We start from the raw sequence: 21,188 nt of genomic DNA on the forward strand, positions 1-21,188 counted from the left end.
TTATGCTCCTAATTGCCGATACTTCGAAACACGGCGAGGGTTTCCGTGCTACTACTCGAGGTAGTATCGAATTACGGAAGGTATACGCCAACAGCATTTCGAGGGTATCCCAATCGTGCGGGCGAAGGCTTTACGCCACGATGGTAGTCGAGAAGTAAATACTTCGTCATTATCGACTTGACGCCTGTAGTTGATTCGCGTGTGCGAAATTATCGGGAAATTACATCAGCTTCGAATTTATTAATTATAATTTTATATATTAATTTATATCAATTTAAACTTTGTTTAATATTCATGCATTATGCAGGTGACTTACGAGCTTTTTATTGTATCTTAATTCATCGTTAATGATTACAGTAAACAAGAATATTAAATAAAATTACACTTTAATTTTCTAAACAAATTTGTATATTGTTCTTTAACTGGCGTGCAACGATCTCACCCCATAATACTTTTCATTCTAATCCAGTGAAATAATTTTGCTCTTCTTTTGGCTAATAATCATATCGATCTCATCTTAGTGTAAAAAAAAAGGCATGAAATTATTAGCAAAAATTATCACTTATATTTTAAATTATATTTTTTAATTTTATAACATAGAGCAAATGTATATTTTATAGTAAATAATCTAAATATTGTATATAAATTTTCTAAAATCGCATAATTTCCCGAATGTATAATTCTAAAGACGACACCGTGTCGCATTCTGAAGCATTGAAAAAAAAAAAAAAAAAAAAATTTCCAGGAGATTATCTTCGACCTTGAGCAAGTGTATTCAATTTGATCGGGGGGGTATTAATCATCTCGATGCTTCTCAATGATTCGCCAGAAAGACGAAGCTCTATTTCTCACGAACAATGAGACTCGGTAGTAAAAGCGAAGGAAAGAGGCAAACATTGAATATTTAATACTCTACATCTACATCGATAATCGCGATCGTTGAATCGCATCAACGATCGCCCGTTTCTTTGTGCCAACGCGATACACGCGGGGGGGTGACGGGAAGGGCGCGAAAGAAGGGGTGGCAAAGTCCGGTTACTATATCGATCACTGACCTTTCCTGCGGCCAAAAGGCCCGAAGAACGTGCCGTTCTTGCCGATGACGTTATCGTCGATGTACTTGAGCAGCTTCGTGGTGTCCTCCCCTTTCTTCGCGGCGATGGACTTGACGGGGCGTGGTGGGACGACCCTCTGATTACCACCGACCACGGTAACGTTGATGCTGGTGGCGGCGGTGGCGGCGGCGGCGGCGGCGGTAGTGGCGGCGGTGGCGGCAGCGGTGGTGATGGTGGTGGTGCTGGTAGTTGTGATCACAGGGTTGTTGAAGGCTACGGTGACGGTGGTGGTGGAGGTGGTGTTGGTCGTGGTCGTCGAGCTCGATGTCGATGATGTCGGCTGGGCGGCCTGGTGGCCGACAGCGCAGCTGGTGGACACGGCGGCATTCGAAGGGCACGTCTCCTCCGCCAGGGAGCTGATCCTACGCTGCGGGCCGCTCCAGCTCTTCCCGCAAGAGATCTTCACCGAGCAGCTCATCCTCTCATAATAATCGCAGCAGAGTTCATAGTAAAAGTCAATCGATCGCGCGTCGACGGTGCACTAATCACATCCGGGATGTCCGGGTGGATCCCGGGAGGATGAATACGAAGGGATTCTCTATCTCACTCGGTGCGCATCCCCGCGAAACGGACGATGTAGCTCGATCGTCGATGGTTCACGTTAGTCGCACGTGTTTGTCACTTCGCTTCTCGGCGAGTCGCGTTCGCGCGATGTCGGCGGTATTTATTTCCACAGTCCTACTTTCCCGAATCAGCTCCAATAAGAAAAACTGATTTCCCAGAAAACTTTCTTCTTCTCGATTCGGCAACGTTTTTCTACTCAACGTCTAATCACTGTCTTATGAGTCTTGCGTAAGAATATCTTCAAGTTGCGCATATCTTGGGTGAACGACCGGCGATTTATAACCTGTCGTTACACTCGCACTTTTTAAATCTTCCTACCGATGAGAATCTTAATGTCGTAAAGAAACGATCTCGACGTCGATCGCGCGGGCGTCAGCTTCCGAGACGGCAGATCGGAGTGTACGGAGCGCGATAAAGAATTAACACAAACAATCTCCTCGAGCGTCGAGGCGAGACTGAGTGTCTGGTACTCCGGTAGACAGCGAGCTGCCCGGTTCGCCAATGACGTCACCTGGCCACGCAGGCGCCTGAGAGTCTCGCCATGCTGCGGGCGTAGCTTCTCTCTCTTTCTCCCTTCTTCCTCATCTCTCTCTCTCTCTCTCTCTCTCTCTCTCTCTCTCTCTCTCTCTCTCTCTCTCTCCCTCCGTGGAACGAAGCGCGCATCGCGATATCGCGAATGGATACTTTTGCGACGCAAATTGCCGTAAATTTGCCAACGCGCGATTTTTTATCAGAATCACCGAGAATGTTTGTCAACGATAGTTTTCGGAGTACGTTATCGCGACAAACGCACGGACTCCTCGCGTCCCTCCCCCCCCCTCTCCCCGCCCCCCCTCAAAGATGCACTCTCATCCCGCAATACACATGCATACACAGATGGCGGTACATACTTTGGAGATAATCATATGAACTCTCCATTCGGATTGAATTAACTATATACATATATCTATCGATCGCATCGTCTTTTCGCGCGATTGAAATTGCAACGCTATTTTCACGGCACGTTGTAATGCAAACGCGCGAGTAATCGATTTTGCAAACGAGATACACGCATTGTGCTCGCTCTGAAATTAATTAAGCGATACTTATGAGAGACACATGATTAAACCTAGAGAGAGAGAGAGAGAGAGAGATCTCATATTTTTTCAACGGTATTCTGGAATATAATTGATGACAAATTGTGATTCCGACATAATTTCTTCAACAATTTCGGAACGCATTTGGTATTCAAGGGAAAAATTTACTTTCTAAATAACTATAAACGTGTAATATAATAAATATACGAATTGGACATTTCTATCTTTTTCCCTCCCCTCGTCACGATCAAGCATTGCACGCAGCTTATAAGATAGAGGAAGAAAATTTTAATCGGTGTTGTCTTTTCTTTCTAATCTGAATCAAAGAAAGATAAAAACGCCAATGGAAAACAATGCGCTCTCTTTCTAATATTGGCGCACGCGTATTTATTAAGACAGTAGGAATACAATTTATAGTTTTATTACATTTATTGATACAACTAAAAAACAAATCCTCCAATCGGATACATTACAAAAAAATCCTTTGAAAAATTATATATCTATATCCAAGGAAAGGATTATATGCAAATAATTTCTTGAATGAATGATGAGAAAAAACAGAAACAAAATGCATGTTTAAACGTATAAAATTTTTTAAAAATAAAATAATAAAAGAATAATTTTCAAATCAAGATTGTTACCTTGATACGTTGGACAAATCTTTCCCAACAAAATTATTTTATTATTACGTAATATGTATCTCGCTCGTACGAATAATTATCTAAGGTTAAAATATTTCCACTATAAAATCCATCGTAATTTAATCTCGGCGTTTAATCGGTTTTTGTGCGACGCATTTTTGTGATTTTATTAATTAAAATAAAGATGATGTCATTCTCTTCTGTTACTTTCACATCTCTAAGCAAATAAAGATTGCCCACTTAAGTCATATCTTAATGTGACCCTGTGAGTTATGTGCCCCAGACTTATGAGAATCTGAGAGTTTTATCAAAAGTAGATACGACTAACCCAATTAAACTGCTTAATCAACACCTCCCTTCCTCTGTTTTCGTTATCACATATATGGCCGCAACAACATGATGACAAATTGACAGTGTTTATAGTCTATATAACGGAAGAATAAAAGGAATTTCATGAAGTCAACAGATAATGCAGTACACATGTTTATTTCATCGACAGCTGCTCTCCATGTGACATACTCGCACAAATGTCTCTCTCTCTCTCTCTCTCTCTCTCTCTCTCTCTCTCTCTCTCTCTCTAACAGCTGAATAATTATCGGCCAACGAGCATCCTTTTTTTTTTAATGGATAATTAATCGTATGGCCAAAGTTAAATATTAACGAAGCTCGGGCAATGGCAATACTAAAATCACCGTGTATACTGATCGTAAAGCCGTAATTACCGAATATAAAAGAGAACTTGAGAGAGCCATCAAATAGAATCGCCCGTCAAATAGAGAAATTAATAAATCGAACAGGCAAACGATAGATATGTGTGCTCGCAAAAGCGAGTAATCTTTTTTGAAAAACAGTAAATAAAATCATTTGTTAACAACGCGTTTTTCGACATTAAGAAGTAACGCATCATTAAATGTGTTGTATATTATTTTTTAATGACTCTCCTTCAAGATGCCATTAACACATTTAGTTATTCTGCCAATACTGTAACATGTAAAGAAGCGCAAACACGTATCGTTTGCATTTACATGGTCGTTTGAAGGAACCACTTGTATGTATTTTAATGATTATGCTGAATGAAAGTCTGGCCTATTTTAAATATGACAAGAAATAGAGATACAAATTATTGAGCGATGTTATGTCATTGCGTGCACCTGCTACCGCGTCTAAATTAATCTTCCAATAATCTCGATTCTGCAGAAGTTGTTATCAATAAACACCTTCTATCAAAATTATTTTATTAAAATTCGTCCATATCAAATGCCTAAAATATTTTTCTTTCGCTAAATTTAAATTTCGCGAAAACATGAATCAATAGCAAATGCGAATGTTCGTTGTTAAAGTTCAAAAGAGATACGCACAAACGAAATTTTCGTCAGCTTTACATTCGGACCGATTCATTCATGAGACGGTACATCAAAGAAAAATCCTGCACAGTATAAATAATCACAACGAGAATATTCAGTACAATGTAAAAGAAACGTGCAAATGACGAATATGAACGCGAATGTCTGAAAATTCGCACTTGCTGTCCGTTTGCTCAGAATATATACTTAACTTAAGACGAAAATACACGAAGCGATTCTTGTCACTGTCTCATCATTCGAGTCCCGTCGAATGACAAGTCGCGCGAATGACAACAAAGTGACACAATAGTCGCAAAAACGAGCATCGAGAGAGAGAGAAAGAGAGAAGGAAAACGGCATATATCACAGCCAATTTATCGCCGTCACGAAACATTTAACGGATAAAAATAAAACATATAATATAAAAATGTATATAAGATTTTTTTTCGTCTCCTGTTCATTGTATTCTAAATTAATTTATCGCCGTCACGAAACATTTAACGGATAAAAATAAAACATATAATATAAAAATGTATATAAGATTTTTTTTCGTCTCCTGTTCATTGTATTCTAAATTAATTTCGATTATTATCGTGTATTTTTTTTGGCTTTGTTTTGTGGACTCATGTTTGGTGTTGCCTACAATAATTAATTTCGCTCGATCGAGCGCGTTTTTAAATTACTAAAGAATATTGTTCTTTAAATCCTATTTCAGAATTGTAATCCCACAATTTTATTTTTCCCCTTTATTTTGAACGATTATTGTGCGATCAGAATCTATCCCTATATGTAACCCTCTTTGACGAGCAAACTTTCCATGGTAACAAAGGTGGACTGCTGGAAACTTCGAGGTTTCGAGGTCGAAAGTCGAAAGGTCTGGATATTCTCGTCTTCCGTCGTCGTATATATAACCTTGCCATACGCGGTAAGAAAGTCAAATTTCTTACAAAAAATATCCGAAATGCTGAAATTTCAACAACGTGCCACTCCGGAGGATCTCAAGATCGCCGCGTCCATAGAACGTAAACGTCAACTCGAAGAAGCGAGAAAACTGCGTATCTTTAACCCTCGCGTTAGGAAAATTGGAGTAAGAATCAAATCTCATCTCTAAATTGAGAGAGCCCTTATTAGATTTTTGTATCACTTATTCTTTTTATTCAAATTTTCAATTTTTAAATAATTTTATTTACTAAAGTTTGAATTGTAACTTTTTTTTAATCATTTAACCAAATTCTGCTTAACTAAATATTTTCGACCAATTTATCTCGCTTTATCTCATTTTGTTATTTCTTCATACTTAAGTCACAAATTACACAAGCGTCATTTAATACAGCATACAAGATTGATGCAACGGTTAATTTTTAACATATGAAAAGTTGCTTCAATATGATACTATGTATTTGCATGATTGATGTTTCCCTGACATTTACAGATAGACAAGATATTCTTGGATAAGCAAGTTGAGGAAAAACAGCGACGGCATAAGTGGGAACAGGCTAAAGAATGTCAATTGGATGAAGCGCTTATTCGCAACAGCGAGCTCGCTGTGCATTTGGAGAGGCAGCAAGAGGAGGTAATCGAGTGCCGTCAATGCCGATAATTACGCGGGAATTTTCAGCTGGTATTTGCAATTTTTCGGAGTTACGTGCCGCGTCGCGATAAAACACCCTCGATCGTGGTGGAGAACGTTTTTCTGTTCGCAGGAAAGACGAAGAATAAACAAAGAAATCGAGTGTTTTCGGCGGGTGCATCAACGAGTCGAGGATCGTCGAGATTACGACTTATATGATCCCGAAACGCTAAAGAAATCGCTTCCAGTCGATGACGATGATCCGACCTTGGGACCAGCGTCTGCTCAGAAGTGCGTAAATAGTCCCATTAATTCCACTAATAAATAAGTAGTATAAGAGAAAACTATTGGAAGAGAGAGAGAGAGAGAGTGAGAGAGAGAAGAGTTTATCTCGGCCTTCCAAGAAGATAGAAAAATGCGTGTGCGCAACACCTACAAAATTATTTTTTTCCCTATAATCAGTGACTCTCGGTGCTTTATTAAAATTTTCTTAAATCGAAATATCTAGGCTTATCGTGGAAAGATTTATTCTAATCTCTAAATCATGATTATTATGTATATGTATAGTATAATAGTACGTATATATTTTTTTGATACGGTCAATCGAATTCTATATTTGTCTTAAGGCTCCTCGAAGCAAATAATAATTTAACTAACAGCTTGCTCACCCTGGCGCAATGATAATGAACGTAAAGAATCGCAGAAGAGAAAAGGAACAATAAAATATTACGGCTGCGTAGGTTCGAGGGCGAGGATCGCAATCTTCGCGAGCGATTGAAAGAACAGAGAGAGCAGATGCGTTGGTGGATCCAAAAACAAAAAGAGGAACGCGAGGCGATTGAAAAGGTACAACGAGATACCGAAGAAACCTATCAGGAAGTCGTCCTCTCCAGGGACAAACGCGGGATGATGTTGGCACGGATGGAGGAGGAATGTCGACGAAGGTTGAACGAAGCAACGGCGGCATTTAATCGTGCTTTGGTATAGAATATTTTCTATTTACGTGTTTGATCGACGGAATCCGATACGAAAAAGATCAGAGATCCGTATCTGTTAGCAGTTAGCCGTACAATCCATTTCATTTAACAAAATAAGAAAGTTAACTGATCTTTGAAATGGTTTCTTTTTGATCCGCGTGCGATGCCGCTATTGTTCAAAGCTACTTTGCAAATCACGTTTTGCAATCAGAAATTGCTTTACGCGCGAAAAATAACATTGTGAAATAGCATGTTGAATAAAATGATAAAAATACAATATTTATATTTGAATACGCGCCCACTTTTATGAGTAAAGTGATTGATCTGAGTATTGCTACATTAGATATAATAATATTGACACATTAGAATATATGCGCTGTCTATTTACGTATGTGTCTCCGCTTCTACATTTTTAGTTTCTAATATATATTACAGAATCAGTCTCTCTCTTTTTTGTATCGGATCTCGTCAAAGAAAAATTCCGATCTAATTTGCATATAAATCGTACTATAGAAAAACCTGAATTTGTTTAAGTAAAAAAACTAAAAAATAAATGCTAATCTAAAAATATTTTTAAAAAAATTTTCTTATATAACATTCAGAAATTTATAGAATTAAGATTAGGTGTTAATTTATGCTACTATTGTTGTAAAGATGTATTTTCAGAGAAAAGATACGTTTCTGCCATAGTTAATCCTTTCTTTTGTCAAGAGAATAAAAGTGATCGAGAAACGTTTAATTGTAATCTATCACAAAGACAATGTAACAAAAGAATTTTTTTGCGTAGTCTGCATACATTTTAACTCACTGCAGGATATAAAAGTCGCCTACACGATTCTCTCGTGGTCGATGAATAAACCTCGTGACATCATCGTGCAAAGTGCCGCGATAATTTGCTCCGATAACTATAACAAAGTGCCGTCAATTTTTTTTTCCTTCCGTCGTTGTATTTAACTCAATATTAATCCTATTTCCTCGTTCGTGCCGGCGTCCCTGGCCCTTTTTCTTCGTCCCCGCGATAGATTCGTGGAATTTATTTCCGCTCGATTGCAGGCCGAGGAGCAGCAGCACCGCCGTCACTGCGAAGCCATTCAAGATGAGGAGGACAAGAAAGCGGAAATCTATAATCACGTGACTGGAGATTTCCTCACCGAAGCTAGAGAACAGGCCGACAGCACTCGCAGTCCGTACAGACCGTTGGCGGACCGATACAAGGGCATGACTGCGGATGAGTTGAAGGTCTTCAGAGACGCTCAGCTGGAACAAATGGAAGAGATTCGAGTTAGTATGAGGAAAAGAATTGAACTTTTTATCATATTAACAGAATTTAAGAAATTTAATCTTCTTTAACTCCAATATAACTTTCACAAAATAATTTTACTGTTAATTTTATCATTTTTTTATACTTATTTTGTCAATCTTTTACTGTAAATGTTAAATTTCGCAAATTTATTTCTATATTTTACAAAAATATATTCATCACTTATTGCTATGTTTTACAAAAATATTTATCATTTATTTTATTTTATTTATCTCGGAATATTCCATAATCTCTCAAAAATAATTAGAGCAATTATTTTTTAACAATTGGATTACGATGCGTGAATTCACTAAATCGAAAATTTGGCAAACCAAATATTTAATTTTGCAATAATACACATTAATGATACATATCTGTAGATAAAGACTGGCTGGGTCATGTATGATGCTATAAAATAGCAGTCCATAATGATACGCATATTATTAGCATATTCAGAACAAGTGTTTTCACTTTAACGCAAATATATTTCAAATATTTGCCGATATTCATATAAACTCCAAAATATTAATATTAAAATTACAAATGTATGTCTTTCTTTCAGAAAATCAAATCGGAAGAGAAAAACATGAACGAGGATTGGGATCACTTAATGAACTCGCATCTTCAAGCTGCACATTCGTATGAGGACGAATTAAATAAAAAAAAATCGTAAGATTCTGCAACTATTTTTGACTAATTCTTTTATATTTGTATTCTTTCTAAACAGAGGAAAATACTTATATATATATATATTTTTAAATAATATTAATATTTTTACAGTGATATATACTGAAAGAAAAAATATAATTTGTTTAAAAATTCTTTACATATTTACAAATTCAAAATCCATGCTGCGAGTATGTAAAAAATATGGTACTTTATATATTAAATTATATATTTTTAGGGAATTTAACAAGAAAATCGCAGAGGAAAATTTGCAGCTTGCTGAGCAACAGAAATTACATCAGGATTATCTGAATCGTGTCATTTATAAGACCCAGCCAACCGCCGCCTTCTACGAGCAATTTAACAAAGGGACACGTTGAAAGCAAAATCATATGTGCTATATATTTTTCCAAGATTGATGTAAATTTAAAAAAATAATTTCACACAAATTTTTTTTTATAGAAAAGTGATAAATTAATGTATATCAACAATTCTATTGTATTGACAAAATCAAGCCATCAACTTTCAATTAATCAGATTTATTCAAACAGTCAATAAAACAATAAGATTCTCTTTTCTTTTGATAGTTTTATAATTATTATTATAATTAATTAAATATATATCTTGGCAAGCTTATTGCATTCGATAAGAAATAATGTGTGATATTATCTGTAGTTGATAACATTACAAATTTGCTATCAATCGATATTTGTCCATGTGCGATATGCAAAATTCGCAGAAATATAGATAAGTTCTCGTATCAACGGGTCCGATAAATTAGGGAATTAGTCGAATACTAGTATCGACTTTCGGTAACTGATTTTACAACGCATGCAAAAAAAATAATTCAGGTTCATATATGCATCATACACAAAACACAAAACATCGGGAAATTAAAACATAAAGAGTGGCGCATTATGTGATATTATATATTTCAATTAAATCATCTCATCAAGACAAGATTGCGCTATATTGCGTGTACAGTTTACTTTGTTTTTTCGATTGTCAAGTAGAATTTAATATCACAGTATATTTATATATTTATGCTTATTTTAAATAGTATAAAATTGATTAGTTATATATTCTAGAGTTTTTTTTTTATAATCTTGTATCTTATGCTAAGATATTTAAACATATGTAATATTTAAACATATATTTTCGGTAGATTATATATAGTTATAAAATTTGCATCGTATATGTATATGCTATATGTACTATAATTACGCCATGTCTACATTATCGAAGAACTTATGTTAATATTTTAGACATTTCAAACCTTTTTTTTTTTTTTTTTTGCCAAACGTATGGTTATAATGACAAGCAATAAGAGAGATACAATAATCAAACCATCTTTAATAAAGATTTATTAGAGAAAATTGAATTTTATATATTATAGGGAAAAAAGAGAAGGACGATATTAAATATTAATTCATTTTTATCGTAAAAAAATCCATAAAAGATAAGGTATTAGAGATATATAAAATATTAAAACGGGATAGAGGTAAATGATATGATCGAATCATCGTAAAATCTTTTCCCGCTCGGCACGTGTTCACTCTTTTTCTCTCCTTTCCTTCCCCCTCCCCAAGGAAACATACCAGATGACTCACTTATTATCAGACGAGCGAAGCGCCATAGCCAGGACTTGTTGCATTTGTATCCTGACATCCAGTTTCTTTTCCTCTGGCACTTGTCTAATAATCGGCAACAACGATAGGAGAAACATTTTATCGTAATCATCCTCATCGAGGGTAACGCGTTGGCTGCTATGCGAGGAGAGAATGTCGTGTATTTCGTTGTCGAAGGGCGTAAAAGATGTCTCGCAGAGCTGTTTCGAATAACGCGGACACACCTTGTAGGATGGAGTGCCTGCTTGAAGATACTCTCTGCTGCCTGTTACGGAAGCGCCTGATTGAGAAAGAGGATCGTATTCCTCGATCACGGGGTTGTCCATCTCACCCTCGCTCTCTTCCGACTTGCAAGAGATCATCACAGAGCTTCTAAATCAAAGATACTCGAATGTTAATTAAATTATTACGTATCAATTATATACAATATTAATCTTTAGTCGCAAAGATCGACGGATGATACCTTTTGTTTTCCACTGTCGGCATGAGAAACAGCAATCGATCGAAATACATGTATTTCTTCCGTTTTCGTCCGGCAGGTCCGGACTTTTGCGATTTTTGAAGTTTGAGTTCTTTCATAAAGTAATCTCGTATATTCCTCCATTTTCCGCGCAAATTTTTTTCTAAAAATATCACAGCTCGATAGTTTCTCTAAAATTATTCTCAGGACATCGATATAAAGAAAGATTATGATAAAAGAATAAAAATTTCTCAAATACGGAAAGAGAGCTGGTTTCCCATAAAAAAGTTTCAAGATATCCAAAAAATCTTTTTTGATAAAGACAGAAATGAATACGCAGGAATACTAACTAATGTTAATGCCAATATGATTTCGAGGAAATAAAAATCTAAATTTTCTTAAATGTTTCTTCGTATAAATATCTTTAAATTTAGAAACTTAATAAAATCCATAACGTCAATTAATATTACAAAATTCTAAGATACATCTCTTCGTAACATCTTTTTAAGCATACAATTACGCAGAAACATTAAAGTTTTCTTTTTTTAATTTTGTTCCTACACTGATATATTTAAACAAAGTCTGTTTAATCGTAAAGATTATTCGATATCTTTTACAATCACGACTGTCGCGCGGAAAATATCGATTCGCGCTAATCCTAAATGTCATCGTGCTCGACGGACGGCAACGCGGCCGGAGGAATCCGGATCGATGAATCGCGGCGCGCCGTGTGCTATATACCTTCCACATTTCTCTCCTCGTCTGTCAAGCGCGCCCAATTCGGTACCATCACCTGGCAGACCTCGTCCCACGCAGTCATCTTGGCATTACGGTCGTTGTACTCGCCCCGATTCACATCGTAGATGGCCGGTCGCCTCTCTATCTCCTCGATAAACCTCTCCGTGTCAAACATGCTTCAAGATTTTCCTCGATCTCTCGCTTAACTTTCCTTCTTCCTTCCGCTTCCCGATTCGATCTCGCACCGTTTGCGGTAAAATAATTGGACTATGAAATGAAAATTTTTTCGCGATCGAAATCGAATATCCGCGCGGATGGATCTAAGAATCTTTACGTTACTCTCGGAAAGCGGCGATGGAGGAATAATCTTTCAACTGAAGCGTGAAAAGAAGTTGAATTCAAAAAGTCACATAAACGATCGATCGGCGCAATGATTAATTCGCCGCATAAAAAACATCTCTCCCATCGCACCGGTGATTCACGATTGATCGGTATAAAATGCGAAAGCGGTCAAAATGGGCGACGGAACAGCCGCAGGCGGCCCCAGCCGTGCGCGTCCAACGTTCGACGTCACGTCGCGTCCTCGGCAGCAGCTTGCGCGTCACTGCGGAGAAACCGTTGCACGGCCAGTACGGCTTTGGTATCATGGCGACCCGGCAAATGCGGTTGCGGTTGCGGAGCGGAATCTATGCCGTCCGCGACGTTGCCAGACCAGGCGCATCGGCGAGCCGCGCGCGGGTCGAGAGCGGTCTGAAAGACGGCGGAATCGCGTCGCCGCGCAACATCACGACGACCAGTCGGACACCGCCGCGAGATATTCGCATGCAGAAAAGATTTTTTTTTTTCCAGGATGTTGCGTTATAATATTAAATTGTTATCGCAAAGACTTTCTCCTCGTGTCATCATATTCGTCAAGTAAAGCTTACAAAAATGGGATTATACAATTTCGAGGCTATTAAATAATTACCATTGGCTTTAATATTAATTTTTTTATATAATTTTTTTTTTTTAGACTAAACTTTTGTACCAACATAATATATATACAAAGATAATTTGCAACGGATCACAAATATATTGTACAATTTTGTGAAAATATAAAAAACAGAAAGAGAGAGAGAGAGAGAGATAGAGACAATAATTTAGTAGAATTTTATTTATACTCTTAAGCATATAGTCTATATGTCTTTAATGTTTCGTAAAGATTGACAAATGCAAAACGTGTGACAGCAATCTTATTAGTTTAACAAAAATATTAATTGCCAAATGTCAAGTAAGCTAAGAGTAGCCTGTGAAAATGTCTTATGAATAATAAACGATAATGGTATGAAATTAATAAATCAGTAAGGCAACCTCTACGCAAATTGAATAAATAGATCGAGCACAGAGGAAAAAGAAATATATTGAACAACACTTTTAAGATATGCACTTGATATTCTCTGCATCTTGCAATGAGAAAGATAAGAGCAATTATCGAAACGAGATAGAGAAATACTTGATAACAAACATCAAAAATAACATATGACAGTCATAAACAATTTTTTTTATATATATCTCGTGTACAATAAATCAGATACTATATAAATAATATAAAGATTCTTTATAATCGATTTCCATCTTCCTTCTGACAATTAGCATACGCTCGAATGAAACCGGATGAAAATCGCGAGATCTACGCACATCTCGAGATATTCTCTCAGAATTAATATCATCGATATATCGATGGACTTTTTACCCGGCTCGCGCAAAAAATTATCCTTCGACATGAATGCGGAATTCCCGCTGCCGCAACGTTGCCAAGACCCTGCCGTCGGTGTCGGGAATTCACGTGTTGCTACGCGACATCATGCGATATAGTCGCGTGTACGGTGTGCGTGTGTGCGTGGTTACGGCTACGTCGACGCGTTTCCACCGCACCGTTATCGACCGTGACAGTCGTTGCGGATCGCGAACGAAATCGACGCTACAGTATCAGACAAATGTTAAATCACGAGCCGCTTACAATTTTTTTTTAACGCTATTGCTCCGATGTATCTGGAAAATTCCATCTATCTATAAATCATCGCGTATATATATAAATTTAACGCTCATCTTAATTATTGGATTTTTTACCTAAAAAAAAAAAAAAAAATTGTTAGGAAAATTACTACCCATTGTTTGGAATACGCGAAAGAGATTAAAGTAATATCTCCGATGGCGATGTAATATTGATGCGAGATTAGAAAAAAATCAGAAAAAGTGCGAATAAATTAATCAAAGTTTGTTTAAGATATCTTTACGACACGCGTAAAACATGTCGTGAAGAAATGAGGTAAGATGTCACGACATTGTACGTACTAACGTCGGGGCAAACAAGATCTCGCGTATGAATATATGAGAAATATAAATAATATAACAATCGTATAACGTAGAACTTTTTGTGAATCTAAAATCACGATATGATCACAAGTGACATTTTAATTGCCATTAATCCGCGGTAAGTGCCGTTTATTCAAACGTAAGAACGATTCGTCGCAAAGTCGTGCACACTGATCCAACGATCAATAAGGCGAACAACGAGCATCGTACGATCCGATGTGTATACATATATGTATTTCGCATCACGCACGACGAATGTGATAGTAATAAGTATACATTTGACTTTGCGTTACTCTTGAATTTGTCTTATCCGTCTATCGCATATCCTAATCCTAAACTAATCAGAGCGCTTATTGCATTCAATTGGAAAGAAAAATTGTTAACATTAATCGCAATATTTTCTAATTTAATACTTGAAATTACATGTTAAAGTCATAATAAATTGTAGTCGCTCTCTAGTAATCATATTTATTGGATCAATATAATAATTTGTCGCGGTGGATTTAGAATTTGTCCTATTAACGGAGTTGTGTCAATTATTGTCCGATATGTCATTCATTCATGTGTGAAAGGAATAAATATACAAACGTACATATTACGTAAGCGAGAAAGAGATAAACATTACGCGGACATGACATCGAGTACCGTACCGGTGTCCTGCGCCGCAGCTGTGCGAATAGATTTCGGAGAGGGGGAAGCATCTGGGTGCGAGCGAGGAGCGAGTCGAGAAATTTCGAATTTGCTAGTGGAAGGGCGCAAGGATCGTAAGGGAAAGAGGATGGAGATCAAAGAAAGAGAGAGAGACGGGACGAGTTAACGACGGAAAAGGGCGGCTACACGGGTGGGGGCAGGAGGAGGAAGTACAGAGAGAGGGAGCACGACCCTGGTATTGAAGATGGAAAGAGCAAACGACGAGTGTGTGAGAGAGACGAGAGGAGAGAACGATAGACGGAAAGAGACGAGGAAATAGTTCGGGGGAGATGGTGTTTTCGTATCTAGGCACTCCCGTCCTCACCCTGAGGTCCCTTGTTCAGTTCACATAGTCGTGTCGATCGGATCAGGTGTCGGTCGAGTGTCCCGATTGTATTGACCAATCTTGCGTCTCAGTTCTCTCGTTCTCCACGTGTTACCGGAAGCGTTTCCTCAAACATTATGTCCATCAGCGAGATTCTTGGAAAACGTTACAAGCTCTCCAGTAGCGATAACTTCGACGATTTTATGAAAGCACTCGGTACGTAATCGAATATGACTTTTAACATTGTTCCGATCGTCCAAAGTGCATTAGAAATCTTAATTTATAATCCGCGATTGAATATTAACGTGAAATGAAAAGCGTATAAAAAAATTTTTAAAGCAACACGTCCTCTATTCTTGTTATTAATCATAGTCATTGTTTTAGATTATAATCATTTATCTGAAAAACTGATTTTACTAATCTAAAACTTTACCATTTCATCATTAAAACACTATCACCAAATATTTCCTTTGCAATTTTGTTAACATTCTATGTTAAAATTTAATCTCTTATTTGAGAGATTAATCTCTTCTATAGGTCTCTTTTAAATCTTGACTGCCGGATATCGAATGTTGCGCAATATTTAACAAGTTTTTTCCTTTACGTATTATTCTCTGTCAAAGAGACCTTCCTAAAAAGGATTATATCATCGTGTATTTAGTATTAAATGCGTCATTTTGGTATAAATATTCCATTACGTTAAATGTCATAAATAAAATTGCATCATTCCATTCTGATAAGAATTTAGAATAGTCCTAGTCATATTACAAACAGGAAAGAGAATTAGATGATTTCATTTCGCACACACGATATGTTCATTGACGACGAATCTTCGATGATAACAATTTACTAACAACAATTAAAATCAGAGTCCTCCAGTACGATGATAAACGATAGAACAATCCATAAAACGTACAATAAGTTTCTTAATAAATAATTTATTAACGTACGATCTTTAAACTGTATAAAGAGCCGATCAATATACACATTATGAAGATACGCTATATTATTGTAATAAGATCTGTTGTTAGCGCACGTTATGTTTGTAAATGTTATATACACTCGCAAATATAGGCACGTTGCGATTTTACGAGTGTGCAGAGAACGTGAACAAACATATGACTATTATATGAAAGGTACATATGACTATTATATGAAAAATTACGGTGTAAATATCAAAGGATGTCTCGAAGGACGATAACACTTGAAATAACACTGCTCCTTCACAGAATTTCAAGAGAACATTGTATGCTCGAGAATATCAACGAAAAACATATTAATCTTGACAGGTCGAGATCGATTTATAATTTTAAACATTTCTATTTTAGTTCCGACACACACACAACTCCGTCTATTCATTAAAAATATAAATAACTTCTCGTCTGTACCATAAGCTTAATCATTTGATCAACTATGCTGGATTCATGCTTATGCATTAGCGAGATATCAATAAAGACGGGAAAGGTAATCAATCTTAATACACCAAATTACGCCCTCATCTTCGTGCAACGACCTGACCTCGATCTTAATTCCAACTACTGTGTACTGCCGATTGTCTGATTGACTGTCTAATTTAACACTTGAGAATTAATTCATCGACGAGATTAATAAATCATAATTATTAATCGTGGGTCACGAAACTGCACGTTCAAAACATATCTGCATCCTCAAATTTTTAATTCTCTTCGAGATATTGTAGAATTAGCGATTTATATCACATATCTTTTTTTACAAATAACAGAAAAGTGGCATTAAATTCTGTTTCTGAAAACAAAAACGTCCTTAAACAAATACTTGTTGTATTTTTTTTTTTTTTTTAATAAAAGAAGGGGAATTCTCCTTATTTTAACTTCGTCGAGAGATTAGGTCTTTATCGAAACTAATCATTGCACACGTCTAAAGTTTGTTGGCTCAAAGATAAGAAATAGATAAAAAGAAAAGACAGATAATATCGCTTATGTATTCTTTTCTGTTTCTCTCTGCTGCTCTTATATTATCATATTATCAGCAATTTAATGATATAACGGATCAAGCAAAGTTTGCAGAACCATTCATTGACTGTCAACATTCCCGCCCTCGCTCAACGTTGTTACGGTAATCATCGAGAGTCATTCGCCGGAAATTAAATAAGAGAGCAAGTCTAGACGCATCGCGTCTTTCGACGCATTGCCGTGCGTCAAAAGTCAGTTATGTGTCGCAGAAAATAATATTCGTTTTTTCCGAGAATACACACACGCACACAAAACCGCAGTAAGGCGACGATAAAATCGATAAGCGTCACCGGCCTGGCACGAATGTAAACTTGTAATTTCGTTATCATTTTGCTGCAAGATAAAAGTACCTCGTTTTTCTCGTAAAAGCTTAGAAGAATATTTTTTCCTTCGTTGAGTACGAGTTTGAACGGTCACAAAACTTTTAATATTAAGTCAATTTAAATCAAATGACATTTGTTGTTTATCGCAAAGACACGTAATCTCTTTAAGAGAGTCGCGTTCTAATAGCTTTTTCTTGTATAAAAATTATTGATCAATTCATCGAATATGTTAGTCAAATAGAGATCAATCTCAGATCAATGATTACAGATTTCATTCTCGTCGATATTTCGCATATTCTTTTCATCAATAGAATAATTGCTATTAAAAATATATTAGCTTGACCGCATTTAAGATAAGACACGCGATTAACTATATATTCTATAGTTTAAAAAATCATTGTAAAAGGAGAGATATGTATCTCTATAATTGTAAATTTCTATTTACAGTAATTCTTGGCACGATTAGTATTCGTGTATTACAAATTCGCGCGTGTTAATATATCATTATGACGGAGATAATTTTTTCGTAATCTATAAATAGCACACACTCACTTGGTTCTGGGTTCAAACTTCAAAGTTACATTTCGCCTCGAATTTTAACTCGTGGATAACAACTCGGCTGTTTATACGATATAAGTCAGCCTACCTACCTAGTCGATATATATATATATATATATATATATATATATATATATATATATATATATATATATGTATAGTCATCAATTGTGAAAGCGTGTATAAAACATGCAAACCAGTCGTGCCATTAGTCAGTTTCGTTCACGCAGGCATCGGTGAAACATTGAAAATGTCATCCGAGATATTAACCGGTATTCTAGGCAAGCGTTACAAGCTCCAAACGAGCGAAAAGTTCGACGAATACATGAAAGCCTTAGGTGAGACGATACGCCCTTCAATGTATTTGGTACAAATTATCCGAGATTTATCATGATATCATTTTACCTATTGATTCTCTAACCGATCAGAAATTTATTATTTCTTAACAACAATATACGATTAACATTATAACGATAGGAAAATATGTGAAGAATCTTTCGAAAGATAAACTTCAAGTGTGCAAACTGATAACAAAATTTCATCTTCCATTTAATTATAAGTGGTTTTTTTTAATAGATATGTAATTTAAAGATTATCAAAGCTCCATACGATATCATAATATATTCTTCGTTAATTGTATAATCTTATTTAACTTTTTATTTAGAATACAATTTTTTTTCAATTAATTTAAATATATATTTATGTCAATTTGTTAACATATAGAAAGAGCTTCGACATCTGTTTCAATTTATAGAATTTGCAAAATATTAAAATGTCTACGAGAACAATAGTATTTAATAAACTTGAAAAAACGAACCATCTATGTAAAAATGGCATCTGAAATTAGAATGATAATGAAAAAGGCTAGTAAAATTTGAGACGATTTTAAATAATTTTTACCTTGTTTTAGGTGTGGGTATGGTGACACGGAAAATGGGCGCTACTGTCAGTCCCGTCGTCGAATTGACGGAGAAAGACGGAGTATATACTTTGAAGACGACTAGTACCTTCAAAAACACGGAAATAAAATTCAAACTCGATGAAGAGTTCGATGAAGACACTGTGGACGGCAGAAAAGTGAAGAGTGTCTGTACTCTGGAAGGTAATAAACTCATACAGGTGCAGAAAGGCGATAAGGATACTACGATTGAAAGGGAATTCACACCTACAGAGATGAAAGCGGTAAGCGATCTTTAAAATTAAGAAAAATTAATTTACTCGCATATTTATCGCTATAAAGACATCGTTAATTTTCGATAAAAGCGATTAAACAGGCTAATATAATATAAAGTAACACAAATTATTATAATAATCTAAAATTAGTAAAATATAAGTAATAATTCTCGCAGCCATATAGCTTAATTAATACATGATAGAAATTTATGTATAAAATATTGATGCAAAAAATTGAGTTCATGTTTAAGATGTAAAAAGAGATCAACGTTTTATAAAATTGTTATAACTTATATATATAATTATGACTGTGTAAGAATATTTATTACTTATGCCTTCTTATTTTTAGATCAATAATACTTGAGCGTTGTACTGTCGAGATAACATGACCTTTAACCAAGCAAATACTAAGCAAAAACTATCTTGTGTTTCTCTTGTATAGAAGTTTGCGAAGATTATAAACTGGCAAACTTGTAACTGTGTGTGTCTCTATTATTCTATTATATAGAGAATAACTAGAAACATTTAAACGAAATATTAATATATGATATGATATTTATAAAACTATATTTTTTATTATTTTGCCTGCACGCAAAACATATAGAAAAATAATAATCAAATTATTATCTTTAAAAAAACTGCCTTTTAACTGTTGTTATATTTCTATTTCAAAATAAGCAACTTTCGTTATTATCTATATCTATAACAGAGACATTCAAGATTACTGTTTTAAATATCTCAGTATATTAACTAATAATTCATAATAGAACACAAATTGGATCATTATAACAATGACGTGCTTAATCGTGATAGAAGATGCATTCGTACGTGCTTACATCCTTTCTTTCTAAACACTTTGATCGCTTATGCGGTTCCCGATTAAAGTACAAAAGCTACGTGCAGGAACGCAATACATCAAGGGACCGTTACACGAGCGGTTAATGTTATAATGATTCGTCAAATGTCCGGCCAATTATCGCGTGCGCTTCTCCTGTTCGTGACACGTATAATTCTGCAGCTACGGGGTCCAAAACAGTGCCAATAAAGATCCATTGATCCGTCTGGCGATACGTGTTAATGCCGTGAGATACCGGCGCTCGAATAATTCCCGCACTCTTTTCTCTCTCTCTCTATTTTGTGTAGAAATTACTGTCATAATATCGATACGAAGAATTACTATTATGGCAAAATCTATTGCTATAAAATATTACTGAAATTATGCTATTTCTATTACAGATCATGAAAGTTGATGACATAGTTTGCACAAGAGTATATAAGCTCCAGGAATAAGAGTCACTTCAGAAAACTGACAATGAGACGCGTGCACAATCGTGTATGCTTTTAGGTGTAAATTACTGTTCAAAATCTTGTCGTTCGAGCACGAATAAGATATTTTTATGCATTGGCATGCATATTGGATCACATATGTAAACCCTTCATAACTTGTGTCAAAATGTAATGTAAAAAATTACGCACAATACGTTGTTTTCTTACAAAGTTAGGATTTATATATTTAATTCATATTTAATCTTTAAATATGCATGTGTTTATAAAATGAGTATAGCAAATAATAATTGAAACAAATATTAGCCGCTTACATTGTGCACATTTTCTGATGTATTTACATATTACGTACTACATAATGTTTCATGTACAGCAGTGTAACTGCATTATCTATGAAAATAAATAAAAAAT

General features: G+C 35.7%; 4 protein-coding genes across 7 annotated transcripts in view; 2 read left to right on the forward strand and 2 right to left on the reverse strand.

The window, feature by feature from the left end:
• LOC138932916 (uncharacterized) overlaps nt 1-2,117 on the reverse strand; it is a 46,430-nt gene extending 44,313 nt beyond the window's left edge. Inside the window, exon 1 of the mRNA XM_070295238.1 lies at nt 1,056-2,117. Coding sequence (XP_070151339.1) covers nt 1,056-1,533 — 478 coding nt within the window. The 5' untranslated portion in view covers nt 1,534-2,117. The remainder of the gene's footprint in view (nt 1-1,055) is intronic.
• A 3,252-nt stretch (nt 2,118-5,369) lies between these two features.
• On the forward strand, nt 5,370-9,799 carry LOC138932475 (RIB43A-like with coiled-coils protein 1). Its single transcript, XM_070294367.1, has 7 exons — nt 5,370-5,826; nt 6,172-6,312; nt 6,443-6,600; nt 7,050-7,290; nt 8,340-8,567; nt 9,149-9,255; nt 9,491-9,799. Exons 1-7 carry the CDS (start codon nt 5,557-5,559, stop codon nt 9,630-9,632), a joined length of 1,287 nt encoding a protein of 428 aa, XP_070150468.1. The 5' UTR covers nt 5,370-5,556; the 3' UTR covers nt 9,633-9,799.
• LOC138932476 (uncharacterized) lies at nt 8,039-12,961 on the reverse strand. Of its 3 annotated transcripts, XR_011446777.1 has the most exons (5): nt 12,082-12,960; nt 11,344-11,503; nt 10,863-11,252; nt 8,438-8,543; nt 8,039-8,365 (listed from the first exon to the last, which is right to left on the reverse strand). XR_011446777.1 is itself a non-coding variant. In XM_070294368.1 (4 exons), exons 1-4 carry the CDS (start codon nt 12,251-12,253, stop codon nt 8,540-8,542), a joined length of 726 nt encoding a protein of 241 aa, XP_070150469.1. In that variant the 5' UTR covers nt 12,254-12,960; the 3' UTR covers nt 8,039-8,539. The 3 variants fall into 3 exon arrangements, 2 of the variants coding, with proteins under 2 accessions (XP_070150469.1, XP_070150470.1); XM_070294368.1 differs by having other exon boundaries at nt 8,039-8,543; XM_070294369.1 differs by lacking the exons at nt 8,039-8,365; nt 8,438-8,543 and having other exon boundaries at nt 10,223-11,249; nt 12,082-12,961.
• Nucleotides 12,962-15,403: 2,442 nt separating this feature from the next.
• Nucleotides 15,404-21,133, forward strand: Fabp (fatty acid binding protein). 2 transcript variants are annotated; one of them, XM_070294315.1, is made up of 3 exons: nt 15,404-15,664; nt 19,231-19,502; nt 20,730-21,131. In XM_070294315.1, exons 1-3 carry the CDS (start codon nt 15,586-15,588, stop codon nt 20,781-20,783), a joined length of 405 nt encoding a protein of 134 aa, XP_070150416.1. In that variant the 5' UTR covers nt 15,404-15,585; the 3' UTR covers nt 20,784-21,131. The 2 variants fall into 2 exon arrangements, with proteins under 2 accessions (XP_070150416.1, XP_070150415.1); XM_070294314.1 differs by lacking the exon at nt 15,404-15,664 and adding an exon at nt 18,530-18,658 and having other exon boundaries at nt 20,730-21,133.
• The last annotated feature ends 55 nt before the right edge of the window (nt 21,134-21,188 follow it).

The sequence above is a fragment of the Polyergus mexicanus genome, unplaced genomic scaffold (assembly GCF_030449975.1).
Source record: "Polyergus mexicanus isolate NDT 795.1 unplaced genomic scaffold, iyPolMexi1.0 SCAF_4, whole genome shotgun sequence".
Lineage (NCBI taxonomy): Eukaryota > Metazoa > Arthropoda > Insecta > Hymenoptera > Formicidae > Polyergus > Polyergus mexicanus.

Coding starts and splice junctions, on each gene's coding strand:
- LOC138932475 (XM_070294367.1), top strand. CDS start 5,557: ATGGTAACAAAGGTGGACTGCTGGAAACTTCGAGGTTTCGAGGTCGAA. Junction 6,313..6,442: donor TGGAGAGGCAGCAAGAGGAG/GTAATCGAGTGC, acceptor TTCTGTTCGCAG/GAAAGACGAAGAATAAACAA. Junction 9,256..9,490: donor GAATTAAATAAAAAAAAATC/GTAAGATTCTGC, acceptor ATATATTTTTAG/GGAATTTAACAAGAAAATCG.
- LOC138932476 (XM_070294368.1), bottom strand. CDS start 12,253: ATGTTTGACACGGAGAGGTTTATCGAGGAGATAGAGAGGCGACCGGCC. Junction 11,504..12,081: donor CGAGGAGAGAAATGTGGAAG/GTATATAGCACA, acceptor TGATATTTTTAG/AAAAAAATTTGCGCGGAAAA. Junction 11,253..11,343: donor CCGACAGTGGAAAACAAAAG/GTATCATCCGTC, acceptor TCTTTGATTTAG/AAGCTCTGTGATGATCTCTT.
- Fabp (XM_070294314.1), top strand. CDS start 18,571: ATGTCATCCGAGATATTAACCGGTATTCTAGGCAAGCGTTACAAGCTC. Junction 18,659..19,230: donor CGAATACATGAAAGCCTTAG/GTGAGACGATAC, acceptor ACCTTGTTTTAG/GTGTGGGTATGGTGACACGG. Junction 19,503..20,729: donor CACCTACAGAGATGAAAGCG/GTAAGCGATCTT, acceptor TTTCTATTACAG/ATCATGAAAGTTGATGACAT.